We start from the raw sequence: 22,663 nt of genomic DNA on the forward strand, positions 1-22,663 counted from the left end.
ATTGCTGCTTGCAGCTATATTTATTATTATTCTTCCGTTTCTTCCGACTGGGAGTCTATGGCAGCCCATAGAACCGATTGCGGGAAAGTTGTAATGGTTTGACATTCTGATAGAGGACAGTCCCAACATTAAATACACCAATTTTGGTGTGTCTAAGTCATTCCCTCTAGCGCCACCACCTGTCCAAAGTTTCACTTTTATTTTGCTAATAACTTTTGAACCGTAAGGCCAATCAACAAAATTCTTTTTTTCTCTGATTCCTGAGCTCATGCCAATTCGATTGCACCCTATGACGTCATTTCCGTCATAACAATATGGCCGCCATTTTGAATTGTCCTTAAAAGCTACTTTTTCGAACTCGTCCTAGATGGTTTGTCCGATTTGCACGAAAATTGAACCAGATCATCTTCAGGCAGTGCTGACCAAAAGTTATGGAATTCAAATTGATTCGTTAAACCGTTTTCGAAAAACGCTCGAACTAATTTTACGTAGCGCCTGCAAAAACAGTCGTAGGGCTCTATCTCCGCAACGGTTTATCGTATTCAGACCAAACTTGGTACATGTCATCACAGGCATGACCTGAGGCAACATGCTGTGTTTCGGCGCAGCGCCACCTACTGGTCCGGAGATATGGAAAATGGCTATTTTTGCTTATAGCTTTTGAACAGTTTGTCCAAAAATCATAAAATTGGTCTCGTTAGATTCAGGGCAACATGCCGATTCGACTGATATCCAATTTGACCATATCGGCCATTTTGACTGTCGGCCATTTTGAATTTTGAGCTAAAATGCTGTATTTTATGAACGCATGAACGAATTGTTACGAAACTTGGTATTGGTCATCATCACGATGTCCTGAAGGAACCTGAGAAGTTTCGAAACAGCGCCACCTAGTGGTGAATTTTTTTTCCCAAATGCTTATAACTTTGGGTGTGGTCGACTTATTTTCACGAGACTCATATCATTACACTCCTGAATCGTTGCCAAGTCCCACGATACCTAACATGCTAGGTTTTGCCTTACGGTTTGTGTAGCGTTGTGATTTAGCGCTTAAAAAACATTTGGCTATATCTTCGAAACCGCTAGTCCGATCGAGACGAAACCACCGTCAGAAGTTTGGAAACATAGGTCGATAGCTATACGCCAATGCCCAAATGCAAAAATATTGATGTTTAGGGGTAGTAAATTCCAATCAAAGTCATGTGTCAGTCATTTTTTACGTGTTTTATCATATAAATGTCTATAACTCCGAAGCGAATTGAGATATCTTCACCAAAATCGACACACATATGTATGGGCTCACTCTGAGGACACGTACAAAAAATGGTGCGACTGAGCCTCTTGGTGGCGCTATAATAGAACAAAACATGAAATTCCCATTGACTTCAATACAGTTTTGTGAAATAAAATGCTATTTTCATTCAAAACCTACTTTTTCGAACTCCTCCCACACCGTTTGTCCGATTTTCACCAAAATCGAATCATATCATCTCCAGACTGTGCCGACTAAAAGTTATGGATTTCGTGTCGATTGACGAAACCGTTTTCGTATAGCGCAGCAGCAAATTTGAGGCATGATGATAAAAGCACTATTCAGGCTTTATCTCTGCAATGCCTTGACATATTGACACCAAACTTTGTATGTGTCATTGTCTCCTCACTCTGACCACATCACATCAGTTTTGTAACTGCGCCACCTATTTGTCGAAAGTGATAATCAATTAAATCATATTTTTAATTACTGTTTCTATGATTTTTTAGCCATTTCGTCTAAAATCCTCTTTAAATGTCTTTAATTGCTCATTGTTGCAGTTGGTCTGACACTTTCAGACATGTCGGCATGTCTTGTCGTCTTATTCTGCTTGGCCCCGGTAATTGCTGCTTGCAGCTATATTTATTATTCTTCTTCTTCTTCTTCTTCTTCCGCTCTGGGAGTCTATGGCAGCCCATAGAACCGCTTGCGGGAAAGTTATGAAATTTGGCACAATGATAGAGGACAGTCCAAAAAGTCACCATACCAAATTTGGTGTCCTAAAACCAATCCCTCTAGCGCCACCAACTGTCCAAATTTTCACTTTTATTTTGCTAATAACTTTTGAACCACAAGGCCAATCAACAAAATTCTTTTTTCCTCTGATTCCTGAGCTCATGACGATTCGATTGCACCCTATAACGTCATTTTCCGTCATAAAAATATGGCCGCCATTTTGAATTTTTCGATAAACCTACTTTTTCGAACTCGTCCTAGACGGTTTGTCCGATTTGCACGAAAATTGAACCAGATCATCTTCAGGCAGTGCTGACCAAAAGTTATGGAATTCAAATTGATTCGTCAAACCGTTTTCGATAAACGCATGAATACATTTTACGTAGCGCTAGCAAAAACAGTCGTAAGGCTGTATCTCCGCAACGGTTTATCGTATTCAGACCAAACTTGGTACATGTACTCACAAGCATGACCTGAGGCTACATGCTGCGTTTCGGCGCAGCGCCACCTACTGGTCCGGAGATATGAAAAATGGCTATTTTTGCTTATAACTTCTGAACAGTTTGTCCAAAAATCATAAAATTGGTCTCGTTAGATTCAGGGCGACATGCCGAGTCGACTGATATCCAATTTTACCATATCGGCTATTTTGACTGTCGGCCATTTTGAATTATGTGCTAAAATGCTGTATTTTATGAATGCATTAACGAATTGTTACGAAACTTGGTGTGGGTCATCAGCACGATGCCCTGAAGGAGCCTGAGAAGTTTCGAAACAGCGCCACCTAGTGGTGAATTTTTTTTTTCAAATGCTTATAACTTTGGGTGTGGTTGACTTATTTTCAGGAGACTCATCTCTTTAGACTCCTGAATCCTTGCCGAGTCCAACAATACCAAACATGCTAGGTTTCGCCTTACGGTTTGTGTAGCGTTGTGATTTAGCACTTAAAAAACATTAGGCGATATCTTCGAAACCGTTTGTCCGATCGAGACGAAACCACCGTCAGAAGTTTGGAATCATAGCTTGTTAACTAAACGTCAAAGCCCAAATGCGAAAATATTGATGTCTAGAGGTAGTAAATTCCAATTAAAGTCATGTGTCAGTCATTTTTTACGTGTTTTTTCATATAAATGTCTATAACTCCGAAGATAATTGAGATATTTTCACCAAAATCGACACACATATGTATGGGCTCACTCTGAGGACACATAAAAAAAATGGTTGGACTGAGCCTCTTGGTGGCGCTATAATAGAACAAAACATGAAATTCCCATTGACTTCAATACAGTTTTGTGAAATAAAATGCTATACTAAACAAATGCATTGGTGTAATATTACAAAACTCAGAATGTGCCATCTGCACCATCCCCTGAAGGTACCCAACATATTTAGAAACAGCGCCACCTAGTGGTCAAAAGTTATAACAAAATTTCCAAAATTGCTAATAACTTTTGAATAAATTGGCCTATTGTAATGCAACTCATCTTAGTAGATTCCTTGGGTCAAGCTGAGAACATAGATACCAAGTTTACCTTATTTGGCCTAACTTCCTGTCCGCCATCTTGATTTTCATTCAAAACCTACTTTTTCGAACTCCTCCTAGACCGTTTGTCCGATTTTCACCAAAATCGAATCGTATCATCTCCAGACCGTGCCGACTAAAAGTTATGGATTTCGTGTCGATTGACAAAACCGTTTTCGTATAGCGCAGCAGCAAAGTTGAGGCATGATGCTAATAGCACTATTCAGGCTTTATCTCTGCAATTCCTTGACATATTGACACCAAACTTTGTGTGTGTCATTGTCACTTCACTCTGACCACATCACATCAGTTTTGTAACTGCGCCACCTATTGGTCAAAAGTGATAATCCATTAAATCATATTTTTATTTACTGTTTCTCTGATTTTTCAGGCATTTTGCCTATAATCCTTTTTAAATGTCTTTAATTGCTCATTGTCGAAGTTGGTCTGACACTTTCAGCAATGTTGGCATGTCTTGTCATCTGATTGTGCTTGGCCCCGGTAATGGCTGCTTGCAGCTATATTTAGGGGCCAAGCACCGAAGGTGCGGAGGCACCTATTGTATCTGTTCCCGTTCCTATTATTATTATTATTCTTCCGTTTCTTCCGACTGGGAGTCTATGGCAGCCCATAGAACCGATTGCGGGAAAGTTGTTTTGGTTTGACATTCTGATAGAGGACAGTCCCAACATTAAATACACCAATTTTGATGTTTCTAAGTCATTCCCTCTAGCGCCACCACCTGTCCAAAATTTCACTTTTATTTTGCTAATAACTTTTGAACCGTAAGGCCAATCAACAAAATTCTTTTTTCCTCTGATTCCTGAGCTCATGCTGATTCGATTGCTCCCTATGAAGTCATTTTCCGGCATATAAATATGGCCGCCATTTGGAATGTACTGAAAAAGCTACTTTTTCGAACTCGTCCTAGACGGTTTGTTCGATTTGCACGAAAATTGAACCAGATCATCTTCAGGTAGTGCTGACAAAAAGTTATGGAATTCAAATTGATTCGTCAAACCGTTTTCGATAAACGCACGAATACATTTTACGTAGCGCTAGCAAAAACAGTCGTAAGGCTGTATCTCCGCAACGGTTTATCGTATTCAGACCAAACTTGGTACTTGTACTCACAAGCATGACCTGAGGCTACATGCTGTGTTTCGGCGCAGCGCCACCTACTGGTCCGGAGATATGAAAAATGGATATTTTTGCTTATAACTTCTGAACAGTTTGTCCAAAAATCATAAAATTGGTCTCGTTAGATTCAGGGCAACATGCCGAGTAGAATGATATCCAATTTGACCATATCGGTCATTTTGGCTGTCGGCCATTTTGAATTTTGTGCTAAAATTCTGTATTTTATGAACGCATGAACGGATTGTTACGAAACGTGGTATGGGTCATCAGCACAATGCCCTGAATGAGTCTGAGAAGTTTCAAAACAGCGCCACCTAGTGATGAATTTTTTTTTTCAAATGCTTATAACTTTGGGTGTGGTCGACTTATTTTCACGAAACTCATCTTTTTAGACTCCTGAATCGTTGCCGAGTCCTACGATACCAAACATCCTAGGTTTCGCCTTACGGTTTGTGTAGCGTTGTGATTTAGCGCTTAAAAAACATTTGGCTATATCTTTGAAACCGCTAGTCCGATCGAGACGAAACCACCGTCAGAAGTTTGGAAACATAGGTCGATAGCTAAACGCCAATGCCCAAATGCGAAAATATTGATGTTTAGGGGTACTAATTTCCAATCAAAGTCATGTGTCAGTCATTTTTTTCGTGTTTTTTCATATAAATGTCTATAACTCCGAAGCGAATTGAGATATTTTCACCAAAATTGACACACATATGTATGGGCTCACTCTGAGGACACGTAAAAAAAATTGTGGGACTGAGCCTCTTGGTGGCACTATAATTGAGCAAAATATGAAATTCCCATTGACTTCAATACAGTTTTGTGAAATAAAATGCTATACTAAACAAATGCATTGGTGTAATATTATGAAACTCAGATTGTGTCATCAGCACCATCCCCTGAAGGCAACCAAAATATTTCAAGACAGCGCCACCTAGTGGTCAAAAGTTATAAAAAAATTTCCAAAAAGGCTAATAACTTTTGAATAAATCTGGCTATTGAAATGCCACGGGTCTTAATAGATTCCTTGGGTCAAGCCGAGAACATAGATACCAAGTTTTCCTTATTTGGCCAAACTTCCTGTCCGCCATCTTGATTTTCATTCAAAACCTACTTTTTCGAACTCCTCCTAGACCGTTTGTCCGATTTTCACCAAAATCGAATCGTATCATCTCCAGACTGTGCCGACAAAAAGTTATGGATTTCGTGTCGATTGATGAAACCGTTTTCGTATAGCACAGCAGCAAAGTTGAGGCATGATGCCAAAATGACTATTCAGGCTTTATATCTGCAATGCCTCGACATATTGACACAAAACTTTGTATGTGTCACTGTCTCCTTACTCTGACCACACCACATCAATTTCTTACAGCGCCACCTTTTGGTCAAAAGTGACAATCCATTAAATCATATTTTGAATCACTTTTTACATGATTTTTCAGCCATTTCGCCTAAAATCCTCTTTAAATGTCTTTAATTGCTCATTGTTGCAGTTGGTCTGACACATTCAGACATGTTGGCATGTCTTGTCGTCTTATTCTGCTTGGCCCCGGTAATTGCTGCTTGCAGCTATATTTATTATTATTATTCTTCCTTCTTCCGACTGGGAGTCTATGGCAGCCCATAGAACCGATCGCGGGAAAGTTGTAATGGTTTGACATTCTGATAGAGGACAGTCCCAACATTAAATACACTGATTTTGGTGTGTCTAAGTCATTCCCTCTAGCGCCACCACCTGTCCAAAGTTTCACTTTTATTTTGCTAATAACTTTTGAACCGTAAGGCCAATCAACAAAATTCTTTTTTCCTCTAGTTCCTGAGCTCATGCTGATTCGATTGCACCCTATGACGTCATTTTCCGTCATATAAATATGGCCGCCATTTTGAATTTTCTGAAAAAGCTACTTTTTCGAACTCGTCCTAGACGGTTTGTCCGATTTGCACGAAAATTGAACCAGATCATCTTCAGGCAGTGCTGACCAAAAGTTATGGAATTCAAATTGATTCGTCAAACCGTTTTCGATAAACGCACGAATACATTTTACGTAGCGCTAGCAAAAACAGTCGTAAGGCTGTATCTCCGCAACGGTTTATCGTATTCAGACCAAACTTTGTACATGTACTCACAAGCATGACCTGAGGCTACATGCTGCGTTTCGGCGCAGCGCCACCTACTGGTCCGGAGATATGAAAAATGGCTATTTTTGCTTATAACTTCTGAAGAGTTTGTCCAAAAATCATAAAATTGGTCTTGATAGATTCAGGGCGACATGCTGAGTCGACTGATATCCAATTTTGCCATATCGGCCATTTTGACTGTTGGCCATTTTGAATTTTGTGCTAAAATGCTGTATTTTAACAACGCATGAACGGATTGTTACGAAACTTGGTATGGGTCATCAACACGATGTCCTGAAGGAGTGTGAGAAGTTTCGAAACAGCGCCACCTAGTGGTGAATTTTTGTTTTCAAATGCTTATAACTTTGGGTTTGGTCGACGTATTTTCACGAGACTCATCTAATTAGACTCCTGAAACCTTGCCGAGTCCTACGATACCAAACATGCTAGGTTTCGCCTTACGGTTTGTGTAGAGTTGTGATTTAGCGCTTAAAAAACATTAGGCTATATCTTCGAAACCGTTTGTCCGATCGAGACGAAACCACCGTCAGAAGTTTGGAAACATAGGTCGATAGCTATACGCCAATGCCCAAATGCGAAAATATTGATGTTTAGGGGTAGTAATATTCAATCAAAGTCGTGTCTCAGTCATTTTTTACGTGTTTTTTCATATAAATGTCTATAACTCCGAAGCAAATTGAGATTTTTGCACCAAAATCGACACATATATGTATGGGCTCACTCTGAGGACACATAAAAAAAATGGTGTGACTGAGCCTCTTGGTGGCGCTATAATAGAACAAAACATGAAATTCCCATTGACTTCAATACAGTTTTGTGAAATAAAATGCTATTTTCATTCAAAACCTACTTTTTCGAACTCCTCCCACACCGTTTGTCCAATTTTCACCAAAATCGAATCATATCATCTCCAGACTGTGCCGACTAAAAGTTATGGATTTCGTGTCGATTGACGAAACCGTTTTCGTATAGCGCAGCAGCAAATTTGAGGCATGATGATAAAAGCACTATTCAGGCTTTATCTCTGCAATGCCTTGACATATTGACACCAAACTTTGTATGTGTCATTGTCTCCTCACTCTGACCACATCACATCAGTTTTGTAACTGCGCCACCTATTTGTCGAAAGTGATAATCCATTAAATCATATTTTTAATTACTGTTTCTATGATTTTTCAGCCATTTCGTCTAAAATCCTCTTTAAATGTCTTTAATTGCTCATTGTTGCAGTTGGTCTGACACTTTCAGACATGTCGGCATGTCTTGTCGTCTTATTCTGCTTGGCCCCGGTAATTGCTGCTTGCAGCTATATTTATTATTAGGGGCCAAGCACCGAAGGTGCGTAGGCACCTATTGTATCTGTTCCCGTTCTTATTATTATTATTCTTCATTTTTCCGACTGGGAGTCTATGGCAGCCCATAGAACCGCTTGCGGGAAAGTTATGAAATTTGGCACACTGATAGAGGAGGGTCTGACCTATCAGCATAGCAAATTTGGAGTCTCCAAGTCATTACCTCTAGCGCCACCAACTGTCCAAAGTTGCACTCATGTTTATGCTAATAACTTTTGAACCACATGGGCTAGAAACAAAATTATTTTTTTCTCTGATTCCTTAGCTCAAGCCGATTCGATTGCACCCTATGACGTCATTTTCCGTCATGAAAATTTTTCCGCCATTTTGAATTTTCCGAAAAACCTACTTTTTCGAACTCCTCCTAGGCCGTTACTCCGATTTTCACGAAATTTGAACCAGATCATCTCCAGACCATGCCGACAAAAAGTTATGGAATTCAAGTTGATTCTCTTAACCGTTTTCGATAAACCCACGAAGAAATTTTACGTAGCGCTTGCGAAAACAGACATAAGGCTGTATCTCCGCAACGCTTTATCAGATTCAGACCAATCTTGGTACATGTCATCACAAGCATGACCTGAGGCTACATGCTGCATTTCGGCGCAGTGCCACCTACTGGTCCGGAGATATGACAAATGGATGTTTTTGCTTATAACTTCTGAATGGTTTGTCCAAAAATCATAAAATCAGTCTCGTTAGATTCAGGGCAACATGCCGAGTCGACTGATATCCAATTTTCCCAGATCAGCCATTTTGGCTGTCGGCCATTTTGAATTATGTGCTAAAATGCTGTATTTTATGAACGCGTGAACGTATCGTTACAAAACTCGGAATGGATCATCAGCACGATGCCCTGAAGGAGCCTGAGAAGTTTCGAAACAGTGCCACCTAGTGGTGAATTTTTTTCCCCAAATGCTTCCAAATGCTTATAACTTTGGGTGTGGTCGACTTATTTTCACGAGACTCATCTCATTAGACTCCTGAATCGTTGCCAAGTCCCACGATACCAAACATGCTAGGTTTCGCCTTACGGTTTGTGTAGCGTTGTGATTTAGCGCTTAAAAAACATTTGGCTATATCTTCGAAACCGCTAGTCCGATCGAGACGAAACCACCGTCAGAAGTTTGGAAACATAGGTCGATAGCTATACGCCAATGCCCAAATGCGAAAATATTGCTGTTTAGGGGTAGTAAATTCCAATCAAAGTCATGTGTCAGTCATTTTTTACGTGTTTTTTCATATAAATGTCTATAACTCTGAAGAGAATTGAGATATTTTCACCAAAATCGACACACATATGTATGGGCTCACTCTGAGGACACATAAAAAAAATGGTGTGACTGAGCCTCTTGGTGGCGCTATAACACAACAAAACATGAAATTCCCATTGACTTCAATACAGTTTTGTGAAATAAAATGCTATACTAAACAAATGCATTGGTTTAATATTACGAAACTCAGAATGTGCCATGAACACCATCCCCTGAAGGTACCCAAAATATTTCGAGACAGTGCCACCTAGTGGTCAAAAGTTATAACAAAATTTCCAAAAAGGCTAATAACTTTTGAATACATCTGGCTATTGAAATGCCACTGGTCTTAATAGATTCCCTGGCTCACGCCGAGAACATAGATACCAAGTTTTCCTTATTTGGCCAAACTTCCTGTCCGCCATCTTGATTTTCAGTCAAAACCTACTTTTTCGAACTCCTCCTAGACCGTTTGTCCGATTTTCACCAAAATCGAATCGTATCATCTCCAGACTGTGCCGACTAAAAGTTATGGATTTCGTGTCGATAGACGGAACCGTTTTCGTATAGCGCAGCAGCAAAGTTGAGGCATGATGCCAAAAGCACTATTCAGGCTTTATCTCTGAAATCCCTTGAAATATTGACACCAAACTTTGTATATGTCATTGTCACTTCACTCTGACCACATCACATCAGTTTTGTAACTGCTCCACCTATTGGTCGAAAGTGATAATCCATTAAATCATATTCTGAATTACTTTTTATATGATTTTTCAGCCATTTCGCCTAAAATCCTCTCTAAATGTCTTTAATTGCTCATTGTTGCAGTTGGTCTGACACCTTCAGCCATTTTGGCATATCCTGTCATCTGCTTGCGCTTGGCCCCGATAATTGCTGCTTGCAGCTATATTTATTCTTCTTTTTTTTCTTCCGACTTGGCGTCTATGGCAGCCCATAGTACCGATTGCGGGAAAGTTGTTTTGGTTTGACATTCTGATAGAGGACAGTCCCAACATTAAATACACCAATTTTGGTGTTTCTAAGTCATTCCCTCTAGCGCCACCACCTGTCCAAAGTTTCACTTTTATTTTGCTAATAACTTTTGAACCGTAAGGCCAATCAACAAAATTCTTTTTTCCTCTGATTTCTGAGCTCATGCCGATTCGATTGCATCCTATGACTTCATTTTCCGTAATAAAAATATGGCCGCCATTTTGAATCATTCGAAAAACCTACTTTTTCGAACTCGTCCTAGACAGTTTGTCCGATTTGCACGAAAATTGAACCAGATCATCTTCAGTGAGTGGTGACAAAAAGTTATGGAATTCAAATTGATTCGTCAAACCGTTTTCGATAAACGCTCGAACAAATTTTACGTAGCGCCTGCAAAAACAGTCGTAAGGCTGTATCTCCGCAACGGTTTATCGTATTCAGACCAAACTTGGTACATGTCATCACAAGCATGACCTGAGGCTACATGCTGCGTTTCGGCGCAGCGCCACCTACTGGTCCGGAGATATGAAAAATGGCTATTTTTGCTTATAACTTCTGAACTGTTTGTCCAAAAATCATAAAATTGGTCTCGTTAGATTCAGGGCGACATGCCGAGTCGACTGATATCCAATTTTACCATATCGGCCATTTTGACTGTCGGCCATTTTGAATTATGTGCTAAAATGCTGTATTTTAGGAACGCATGAACGGATTGTTACAAAACTTGGCATGGGTCATCAGCACGATGTCCTGAAGGAGCGTGAGAAGTTTCGAAACAGCGCCACCTAGTGGTGAATTTTTTTTTTCAAACGCTTATAACTTTGGGTTTGATAGACTTATTTTCACGAGACTCATCTAATTAGACTCCTGAAACCTTGCCGAGTCCTACGATACCAAACATGCTAGGTTTCGCCTTACGGTTTGTGTAGCGTTGTGATTTAGCGCTTAAAAAACATTAGGCTATATCTTCGAAACCGCTTGTCCGATCGAGACGAAACCACCGTCAGAAGTTTGGAAACATAGGTCGATAGCAATACAACAATGCCCAAATGCGAAAATATTGATGTTTAGGGGTAGTAAAATTCAAACAAAGTCATGTGTCAGTCATTTTTTACGTGTTTTTTCATATAAATGTCTATAACTCCGAAGCAAATTGAGATTTTTGCACCAAAATCGACACATATATGTATGGGCTCACTCTGAGGACACATAAAAAAAATGGTGTGACTGAGCCTCTTGGTGGCGCTATAATAGAACAAAACATGAAATTCCCATTGACTTCAATACAGTTTTGTGAAATAAAATGCTATTTTCATTCAAAACCTACTTTTTCGAACTCCTCCCACACCGTTTGTCCGATTTTCACCAAAATCGAATCGTATCATCTCCAGACTGTGCCGACTAAAAGTTATGGATTTCGTGTCAATTGACGAAACCGTTTTCGTATAGCGCAGCAGCAAATTTGAGGCATGATGATAAAAGCACTATTCAGGCTTTATCTCTGCAATGCCTTGACATATTGACACCAAACTTTGTATGTGTCATTGTCACTTCACTCTGACCACATCACATCAGTTTTGTAACTGCGCCACCTATCGGTCGAAAGTGATAATCAATTAAATCATATTTTTAATTACTGTTTCTATGATTTTTCAGCCATTTCGTCTATAATCCTTTTTAAATGTCTTTAATTGCTCATTGTTGCAGTTGGTCTGACACTTTCAGCAATGTTGGCATGTCTTGTCATCTGATTGTGCTTGGCCCCGGTAATGGCTGCTTGCAGCTATATTTATTATTATTCTTCCTTCCAGGGTTTCCGCGGGGTTGTAAAAGGTAGTAAAAGGTAGTAAATTAAATTATGGCAAATTAAGGCCAGTAAAAAGTAGTAAAAAGTAGTAAACGTCATCTGACGAGGTAGTAAATTTCCGTTAGTGCGTTAGATTTTCCGTTTGGCGAGTAAATCTCAAAAGGCTATCCGCCACACTGGCGAGTGAATGTTCATCATACCAAAATAGTAATAAAAAAATATTACAATTGCCTTTTGTAATGTTATGATGCCTGGAAATTAGTTCAAATCTCCTGCGAATCTAGAGCGAGCGAGCATGCAAACCGTGTAGCGAGCGCACGGCAGAGAGGGAGAGACCTTGCGTGTGTGTGTGTGTGTGTCTCTCTCTCTCATGCAGTGGTGACGCGTTCATATAAACGGCACCTAAACGCTGTAAAAAATATATTATGACATTTTAATTGTTTATTAATAATCAAGTGTTTCTGTGTCAGCTGCAAAGATGAAGTTGACACTGACTCGCGATCTTCGCAGTGAACGCGCCGGAGAAATGTGCATTTCTTACGGATTAGCCTATAGCCTACTTTTATTTAGTTTTGAATGGTTCTGGTTAAAAGTAGAAATTTCAAGCTTTCTGTAGATAATAGATATAGGATATTTCTAATTTGTTTAGGTCTGTGAGGCGAGTAGCCTATATACGCTGAGTTTCGGTTCATGTCTGAACGTGTCGTGATTATACAAAATAATGAAACATGGATTAAAATTAAGATAAAATTAATACAAAACGAAATTCGTTTCAAAGAGAGGCTTTGTGTTTTCTGTTTGATGTCTCTGTGAAAGTTTTAAAAGCATCCTTAATGGAGAACGAACGGTTAGGCTACAGGTTTTTTTCCTCAAATGCAAACACAAAATAAGACAAAATACTTTTTTAAAAAGACAAACCATCAATTTTTGGGGAAAAAATATGGATTTATAGCTTTTGAAAAAAAATCTGGATGGATTAATAGCGTTTTGGAAAAAAATCTGGATGGATTTATAGCGTTTTGGAAAAAAATCTGGATGGATTTATAGCGTTTTGAAAAAAAAAATCTGGATGGAAAGATATTTCATGTCTTTACTTGTCACTTTACTTAACACTTAACACTGCTACAGTTGAAGTTTGAAGCCGTGTTGGTAGTAAAAATATTGTGATGGTAGTAAAATAGGTGGTAAAAAGGTAGTAAATTCAATTCAAGAATCTCTGTATAAACCCTGTCCTTCTTCCGACTGGGAGTCTATGGCAGCCCATAGAACCGAATGCGGGAAAGTTGTTTTGGTTTGACATTCTGATAGAGGACAGTCCCAACATTAAATACACCAATTTTGGTGTGTCTAAGTCATTCCCTCTAGCGCCACCACCTGTCCAAAGTTTCACTATTATTTTGCTAATAACTTTTGAACCGTAAGGCCAATCAACAAAATTCTTTTTTCCTCTGATTCCTGAGCTCATGGCGATTCGATTGCACCCTATGACTTCAATTTTCGTCATTAAAATATGGCCGCCATTTTGAATTTATCTAAAAAGCTACTTTTTCGAACTCGTCCTAGACGGTTTGTCCGATTTGCACGAAAATTGAACCAGATCATCTACAGACCATGCTGACAAAAAGTTATGGAATTCAAGTTGATTCGCTTAACAGTTTTCGATAAACCCACGAATAAATTTTACGTAGCGCTTGCGAAAACAGATGTAAGGCCGTATCTCCGCAGCGCTTTATCGGATTCAGACCAAACTTGGTACATGTCATCACAAGCATGACCTGAGGCAATATGCTGTGTTTCGGCGCAGCGCCACCTACTGGTCCGGAGATATGAAAAATGAGATATTTGCTAATAACTTCTGAACAGTTTGTCCAAAAATCATAAAATTGGTCTCGTTAGATTCAGGGTAACATGCCGAGTCGACTGATATCCAATTTTACCATATCGGCCATTTTGGCTGTCGGCCATTTTGAATTTTGTGCTAAAATGCTGTATTTTAAGAACGCATGAACGGATTGTTACGAAACTTGGTATGGGTCATCAGCCCGATGTCCTGAAGGAGCGTAAGAAGTTTCGAAACAGCGCCACCTAGTGGTGAATTTTTTTTTTTCAAATGCTTATAACTTTGTGTGTGGGCGACTTATTTTCACGAGACTCTTCTAATTAGACTCCTGAAACCTTTCCGAGTCCTACGATACCAAACATGCTAGGTTTCACCTTACGGTTTGTGTAGCGTTGTGATTTAGCGCTTAAAAAACATTTGGCTATATCTTCGAAACCGTTTGTCCGATCGAGACGAAACCACCGTCAGAAGTTTGGAATCATAGCTTGTTAAATATATGACAATGCCCAAATGTGAAAATATTTGGTATATTAATTGGTATCATCTCCAGACTGTGCTGACTAAAAGTTATGGATTTCGTGTCGATAGACGAAACCGTTTTCCTATACCACAGCAGCAAAGTTGAGGCATGATGCCAAAATGACTTTTCAGGCTTTATCTCTGCAATGCCTTGACATATTGACACCAAACTTTGTATGTGTCATTGTCACTTCACTCTGACCACATCACATCAGTTTTGTAACTACGCCACCTATTGGTCGAAAGTGATAATCCATTAAATCATATTTTTATTTACTGTTTCTATGATTTTTCAGGCATTTTGCCTAAAATCATTTTTAATGTCTTTAATTGCTCATTGTTGCAGTTGGTCTGACACTTTCAGCAATGTTGGCATGTCTTGTCATCTGATTGTGCTTGGCCCCGATAATTGCTGCTTGCAGCTATATTTCTATGTGGCATTGATTCAACAAGGTGCTGAAAGCATTCTTTAGAAATGTTGGCCCATATTGATAGGATAGCATCTTGCAGTTGATGGAGATTTGTGGGATGCACATCCAGGGCACGAAGCTCCCGTTCCACCACATCCCAAAGATGCTCTATTGGGTTGAGATCTGGTGACTGTGGGGGCCATTTTAGTACAGTGAACTCATTGTCATGTTCAAGAAACCAATTTGAAATGATTCGAGCTTTGTGACATGGTGCATTATCCTGCTGGAAGTAGCCATCAGAGGATGGGTACACGGTGGTCATAAAGGGATGCAATGAAACGATCAGAAACAATGCTCAGGTAGGCCGTGGCATTTAAACGATGCCCAATTGGCACTAAGGGGCCTAAAGTGTGCCAAGAAAACATCCCCCACGCCATTACACCACCACCACCAGCCTGCACAGTGGTAACAAGGCATGATGGATCCATGTTCTCATTCTGTTTACGCCAAATTCTGACTCTACCATCTGAATGTCTCAACAGAAATCGAGACTCATCAGACCAGGCAACATTTTTCCAGTCTTCAACTGTCCAATTTTGGTGAGCTCATGCAAATTGTAGCCTCTTTTTCCTATTTGTAGTGGAGATGAGTGGTACCCGGTGGGGTCTTCTGCTGTTGTAGCCCATCCGCCTCAAGGTTGTGCGTGTTGTGGCTTCACAAATGCTTTGCTGCATACCTCGGTTGTAACGAGTGGTTATTTCAGTCAAAGTTGCTCTTCTATCAGCTTGAATCAGTCGGCCCATTCTCCTCTGACCTCTAGCGTCAACAAGACATTTTCGCCCACAGGACTGCCGCATACTGGATGTTTTTCCCTTTTCACACCATTCTTTGTAAACCCTAGAAATGGTTGTGCGTGAAAATCCCAGTAACTGAGCAGATTGTGAAATACTCAGACCGGCCCGTCTGGCACCAACAACCATGCCACGCTCAAAATTGCTTAAATCACCTTTCTTTCCCATTCTGACATTCAGTTTGGAGTTCAGGAGATTGTCTTGACCAGGACCACACCCCTAAATGCATTGAAGCAACTGCCATGTGATTGGTTGTTTAGATAATTGCATTAAAGGGATACTTCAGGATTTAGCATTAAGCTTTGTATTAGTAGAAAACCTGTAGTATTTTCGAATTACCGTGCTTTCCACCCTCATATCCCCCTGAGAGGAGAGATTTATGTATTTTTTGTCTGGAAAAAATCCTCCGATGATGCAAAAATCGTCATTTTGCGTCATCGGAGGATTTTCTGGCCAGAGGCTAAAGACTACAGCCAGTAGTAGGGGCTGTTCCGCATTTGTTCAACCCGCCCATAGAGGGTGGGATCTCACTCACATAATGTACACACAGTCAGCCGTCTTTCTTTGGAAGCTAAGCTTGCAGGCTCTTGTTCTGTGAAGAAAGCTGAGTAGTAGGGGTTACCATCCTCCTTTTCTCGGACTTGTCCGGCGGGCGAGATCGTTCAAAATGTCCGGGATTCAGCTTTTGCTTTCTGCGGTCGCCATTCATTGTTTACATGCACACCTCTTGTTTCAATCTAACTGAATTCATTCCGATTGGTGAATCTGAATGTAGTGTTTACATGAACGCTAAACAAATGATCGGTTGATGTGCGTTTTAACATTGCTAAGAAAATTCCTGCACCTCCGTGAGAGATACGAGACCGGTGCGTCTCAGTAATGACGCCACCGGCCTCGCGCCGTTCTCCCGCGGCCGTCAGCCTCGTCCTGCTCGCCACAGTAAACTAGGGCTGGGACTCGATTCCAAAAAGAATCGATTCCTCGATTCCGAGGCGTTGGGAATTGAGAGTCGATTCCAAAGGTTGGAATCGATTCCATTAGGGGAATCGACTCCTCTTTAAGATTTTTTTTTTTAAGACAAACCGCGGCCTGTTGCCGAATTCATCTGTCAACACAATCGCGTCACCTGTAAAGAAATAAAGTTCAGACTACTAATATACTATAGTGGGCACGCGACCTACATTAGGCTACATTTATTGCATTCGCAGCGTGAGCTGGAGGAATGGTTACTGTGGGAACAGTGCTTGTGTGTAGGGGGTGTGTGCGATTGCGAACCATAGACGGTGCGAATATTATAGTGTGCACGTGACCTACGTATGACACAGACAGAAAAGAGCTCTTTTCGTGCTTTATTTGTGTCGCCGCAGGTGTGCGTGTAAAAATAGTTTATATGTGTAAAGGCCTAAAACAAGTGAACATGTGTAAAGGCCCTAAAAAAAAGTTTATATGTGTAAAGGCCCTAAAAAAAAAAGTTGTGTAAACTAAAGGCCTAAAAAGTTTGTATGTGTAAAGAGTGCATGAGTCTGTTCCTGAACAAAATGCTTTTAGAATTTAACAGGAATTTTAGCTATAGTTTTATGATACTGGATGAAATATATGGACCACAAATAAATAAAAATCGATCTATCCACATACATAAGTGTATACACTTAGTATGTGGATAGATCGATTATGTGTGTGTGTGTGTGTGTGTGTGTGTGTGTTTAGTTAGGTATGTATGTAAAATAGAATCTACCGCATATGTATATGGTGAACATATTCCTAGTCTTTACACTGTACTGTCTACACCTGATGCAGGAAGCACGACGTGACAAATCCCCGAAGTAAATGCCTTGTTCTATTTATGACCCAAGCACTCGCAAGTCGCAATACGTCTAATAGGAAGGACAAATGGATTTGCAACGGTCGCTTTGTCACGCCCGGTGTAGAGAGTTTCTTGCTGTGTGGCACGGTAAGACGCGACAATGTTAGACATGCTGTTGGTATTAAAAAAGAAAAGAATCGAAAATAACACTGAGGAATCGATTCCAAGAATCGATTCTTTTCGATTCCAGAAACAGGAATCGGAATCGGAATCGATTCCAAAAAATCCGGAATCGAACAGCCCTACAGTAAACATGATGAATAGCGACTGTAGAACGCAAAAGCCGAATCCCGGACATTTTGGGCGATCTCGAAATCCCAGGCAGACTCGTCACGGAGACTCACTGGTAGCCTAACCTTGTTGTTTTCAACTGCGCTCTCTAACTGGTAGGCGTGGCCTCCTAGGGCAGCGAAGCAAGTGCATTCTGGGAGTTGTTGTCTTTCATCCACATAAGCCAAAAATACATTTTCTGGCTTTTCTCAGTCTAGAAAGCTCCAAATTAAAAAAATTCTTCACATTTCTTCTACATAAATGACCAATTTTAAATACACATTCATCTTTCCAGAGGTGAAGTATCCCTTTAATGAGAAATTGAACAGTTGTTCCTAATAATCCTTTAGGTGAGTGTGTGTGTATATGTGTATATGTGTATATATATATATATATATATATATATATATATATATATATATAAATAAATATATATATATATATATATATATATATATATATATATATATATATATATATATATATATAATATGCCATATGTTAATATTTATAACCGCTCCAATGAGCTGTGTACATGCAAGTGATGGGATTTCGGGTGGACGAGCACCACTTGCACACCGTCGCTTTGCCGCTACTTTAACCACCACTGATTTGGCGCATTTGCAACTTTACTAGTGGTTGCGTGCTGTTTTTTTTTTTCTTCATTTTGCTGATTTTCTAAAGTCTTTTATTTGAGTAATTTTACCCTTTTTATTTCAGTAGATTTTCAGTAGCATTATTTAAATTATCTTAGTTTTCTTTTTTCTCCTATTTGTTCCTACAGATGAAAACTGTAAGTGTGGCTCTAGTTTTATGTCTCAATGTTGGCGTGGACCCTCCTGATGTAGTCAAGACTTCACCCTGTGCCAGACTAGAGTGCTGGATAGGTGAGTTTGCCCATATATCCACCAAATAACCATAAAATGGTTTCCCCCTCGGTTGTAACTCTGTTCCACCATTACCTCTTGTCTGACTCCCCTGTGTGTAATAAAGAAGGACATTACTTTGTACATGTGTCTGAAAAATTTGAGAAATAAGCAATATGTTGAATGCATGTCAATTAATAAATGTTTACAGCGCAGTGTGCAGTTTGATTTAATAAACATTGTTTTTTTGTCCCTTTTCTTTTATGAATTCAGCTATAAACCAATTTAATGAACACTTTCCTCAGAGAAAACGTTTTGAACTGTTTTTTTTTTTTGTATTTTAGTAGTTATGACGTGTGCAGAGCAGAAATATGTTTCATAATCCATACAGAATTGATTTTTTTTTGTGTGTTTGTGTTTCAGCTTCCAACTTAAGCGCTTTCCCATTTTCTGTGTTTCACTTGTGTTTCAGACAGGTTTTATTCTGGGATGACTTTTGTACTTCTATAAGACTCCTTAGATAAAATGTATATCATCTGGCATTCTTCTGCATAATAGTGTATTAGTATGTAGTATAGCATTTAAAAGTGTCTGAATTTACAGTAATACTGTAATGTGTGTTTTCTCTTTTTTTATCTTCTAGACCCTCTGTCTATGAGTCCACAGAAAGCCCTGGAGACGATAGGGGCCAACCTGCAGAAACAATATGAGAACTGGCAGCCCAGGGTAAGAGCGGTCCACCTTGCTGTTACCTCATATAACACACAGGCTGTTTCTCAATATGCGTTCTTTCTGTACTTGTGTTCTTGTGGACTTGTGAAATGTCATCAGTCGCAGCAACCAAGTACTGTTCCAATTCAAAGTTCACATCTAGCCAAGAACAGTTAAAATCCCCGGATGTGTTCTTGATCCTCCCCTTTTATCGAGGATGCATCGAGAGGTGACTTGTGCGGATTTGAGACAGCCAGGTATCCCAGAATGCATTAAATTAAATTAAATTAAATTAAATTAAATTAAATTAAATTAAATTAAATTAAATTAAATTAAATTAAAGCAGCAGCAGATCAATTCCGCCAAGACCTAACATATCAACATTGTCATATCCATTACCATGCCAATGTCATGACAGAACTGTTATTGTGTCACAAAATGTAGTTTTAAGAGTTTTTCAGGTGAGGATGTAGTTGTTTAAAGCTCAAATCTGTGATTTATTTATAAAGTTAGCGCCTATTTGAAAATTTGATTTGATGTTTTCGGAGTTGCGTTATCCAGGCGATCAGCGGGTTTTCAGCATTATGTACACTGCCAGGAACAGCCTTATCTTGGCTAGTCCTTCTGAAGTTTGCTGCTGGCTCTGATGTCTCTGTAGTGGTTAAACATGAGATGTAATTCGTCTCGTGTGTATCTAACGGGCGATCTTTGGTCTCATGAATCTATAATTTGTTCCCTGGCAAATTGTTTTGACTGAGGACAAATTGAAGTTTCATAACTTTATTTTAGGCTATTTAACTTTACCTTTGTAGCCTACTAGAGCGTTGACATTGTATGTTTGACTGATTGATTGCTTTATTTCTTATTGTATAGCTTATAACTTTTACTTATACTTTTATAATGGCTATTATTGATCATTAAATTAAAACTGACATTTAACAAAAAGAGACAGGGTTGTGTTTTGTCATATTTAATTTTATTACAGTGAAGATAGTGTTACGACCGACTCGTGGCCACAACAATATAGGGAAATCAAAACAAAAGCTTGATATAATGAATAAGGTTTATTACATAATTCTAGGGGTTTCACAAAGTGCAATAATAATTGTAATGCCATCTGGAATGTCCCAAAATGCCGACAGATGCTTGATCAGGTTTTAGCGAGGAAACAAGAGGCCAGCCGTAGATGATGTCACCTCTCCTTACTCCCTCCCCATGCATGGAACCGAAACACGTAAATCTCCACCTCCTAATTTGAATCAGGTGTTCCTCATCTCTGCTGCCACCTACAAAACCAAGAGAAATACAAAACCAAAAAATACAAAGAAAACAAAACACACCCATAACACCTCCCCTCTTAAGAGAGAGGATCCTTGCAAAGGATCTCTGAAACAAATGAGAAAAGTATTATTAATTCTTAATTAACAAAAAAACTAAATATTACCACTTAACCCAAAATCATTATAACAGATTGCAAACCCAGTATGGTACCTTCTTAATCTGATTCCCCCTTGCAACTTGAATACAGCAACTCCCGGCGCCTAGGAAAAGCCATGGTCACAATGAGAGAAAACAAAAGAAAAAAAAACCATCAACTAAATCAGTCGCAAAAACTCTCACATGGGTCACGAGATAAGGCATCAGCCAATACATTTTCCACAGCCCTTATGTGTCGAATCTCCAAAGGATATGGTTGCAAAAAGAGAGACCATCGAATAAGACGCTGGTTTGGGCTCTGCAACGATTGCAAAAAGGTAAGTGGATTGTGGTCTGAAAATACCACAATTAGAAAAATACCACTTGTTACATGGCCTTTGCAGTTTTTTGAAGTCTAAATCAACGCCAATGCCTCCTTTTCAATAGTGGAATAATGCAACTGGTGAGACTTAAACTTTCTGGAAAAATAGGAAACTGGTCTTTCTATACCCTGTTCATCAGTTTGCAACAGTACAGCTCCAGCCCCAACTTGACTGGCGTCAACCTGGATCTAAAAAGTCTGTCCAATGCATGGACACGTAAAAGATGCTGCTCCCACGTGTCACTATATTCAACCACATCATCTAAATAAACAGCACAACCATTCAACCCAGAGGTTACATGGTTCATCAAGCGTTGAAAAGTAGCGGGCGCATTTCTAAGGCCAAATGTATAGCCCAGAAGGGGTAATGAATGAGGCAGTCTCCTGTGCACAAGTGGTTAAAGGCACTTGCCAATATCCTTTCAATAAATCAAATTTACTGACATACATTGCAGAACCGACAGAATCTACACAATCTTCCATTCGGGGCAATGGGAAAGAATCTGGTTTTGTTAAGTTATTCACCTTTCACCATCTGGCTTTCCCACCTGTAAACAAGGTGATGCCCAGCTTGAAAAGGAAGGTTTAGCGATATTATTTTCGATCACATATTTAATTTCAAACTCAAGATGACGTTGTTTATCCAAAGAAACATGATAAAAACACTGGCATATTGGTTTTGCTTCGCTGACATCTGAGTGCGTGAAAGTGAATCTGAAAACAACATATGGAAATCTGAAATCAAAGCTAACAATTCAGCTCTCTGATGAAGAGGCAAATGTTGTACAAAATCTTCCAAGTTATTAAGTGTTTCAGAGTTAAGACGGGGCTGCAACATGCAATCTTCAGGTACTTTAACATCCTCAGCAACTTCCATTACAGATGAAGCTACAGCAACTGCCACAGGAGCCTTCTCTGACACCAAAGAATGGGAATAAAAGGGTTTTAACAAGTTAACATGGCACAACTGTGTGCATCTTTTCTGCTCAGGTGTTGAAATCAAGTAATTTTGGTCGGAAACTTGATGTACCACCGTATATGGACCTGAAAACTTTGCACAGAACAGAGAAGCCGGAAGAGGTAACAGGGCCAACACCTGATCACCTGGACAAAACACACAAAACTCAAAAAAAAATTTGTAAAACACAAATCTTTTTTTGTTTATTCAACAAATTGTCCTTAGCCATTTGACCAGCTAAGAATAAACAACGTCTAAAACTCTGAGGTGCATCCATCATGGAGAACAGCCAGTGGTCCACGCACTTTATGACCAAAGGCCCACACACACAATAGGCCCGCAGCAACAACTTCAGTGTCTGGTGGAAGAGTTCCAAAGTCCCC

At 39.6% G+C, this 22,663-nt stretch overlaps 1 protein-coding gene across 4 annotated transcripts in view; it reads left to right on the forward strand.

Annotated features, from left to right (window-relative positions):
* Nucleotides 1-22,663, forward strand: part of rptor (regulatory associated protein of MTOR, complex 1) — a 409,250-nt gene that overhangs the window by 94,460 nt on the left and 292,127 nt on the right. For all 4 annotated transcript variants that reach the window (XM_079882549.1, XM_079882546.1, XM_079882548.1 and 1 more), the window contains exons 3-4: nt 18,732-18,834; nt 19,457-19,539. In XM_079882549.1, coding sequence (XP_079738675.1) covers nt 18,732-18,834; nt 19,457-19,539 — 186 coding nt within the window. The remainder of the gene's footprint in view (nt 1-18,731; nt 18,835-19,456; nt 19,540-22,663) is intronic.

This window comes from Squalius cephalus (genome assembly GCF_949319135.1).
Source record: "Squalius cephalus genome assembly, chromosome: 10".
Taxonomy (NCBI): domain Eukaryota; kingdom Metazoa; phylum Chordata; class Actinopteri; order Cypriniformes; family Leuciscidae; genus Squalius; species Squalius cephalus.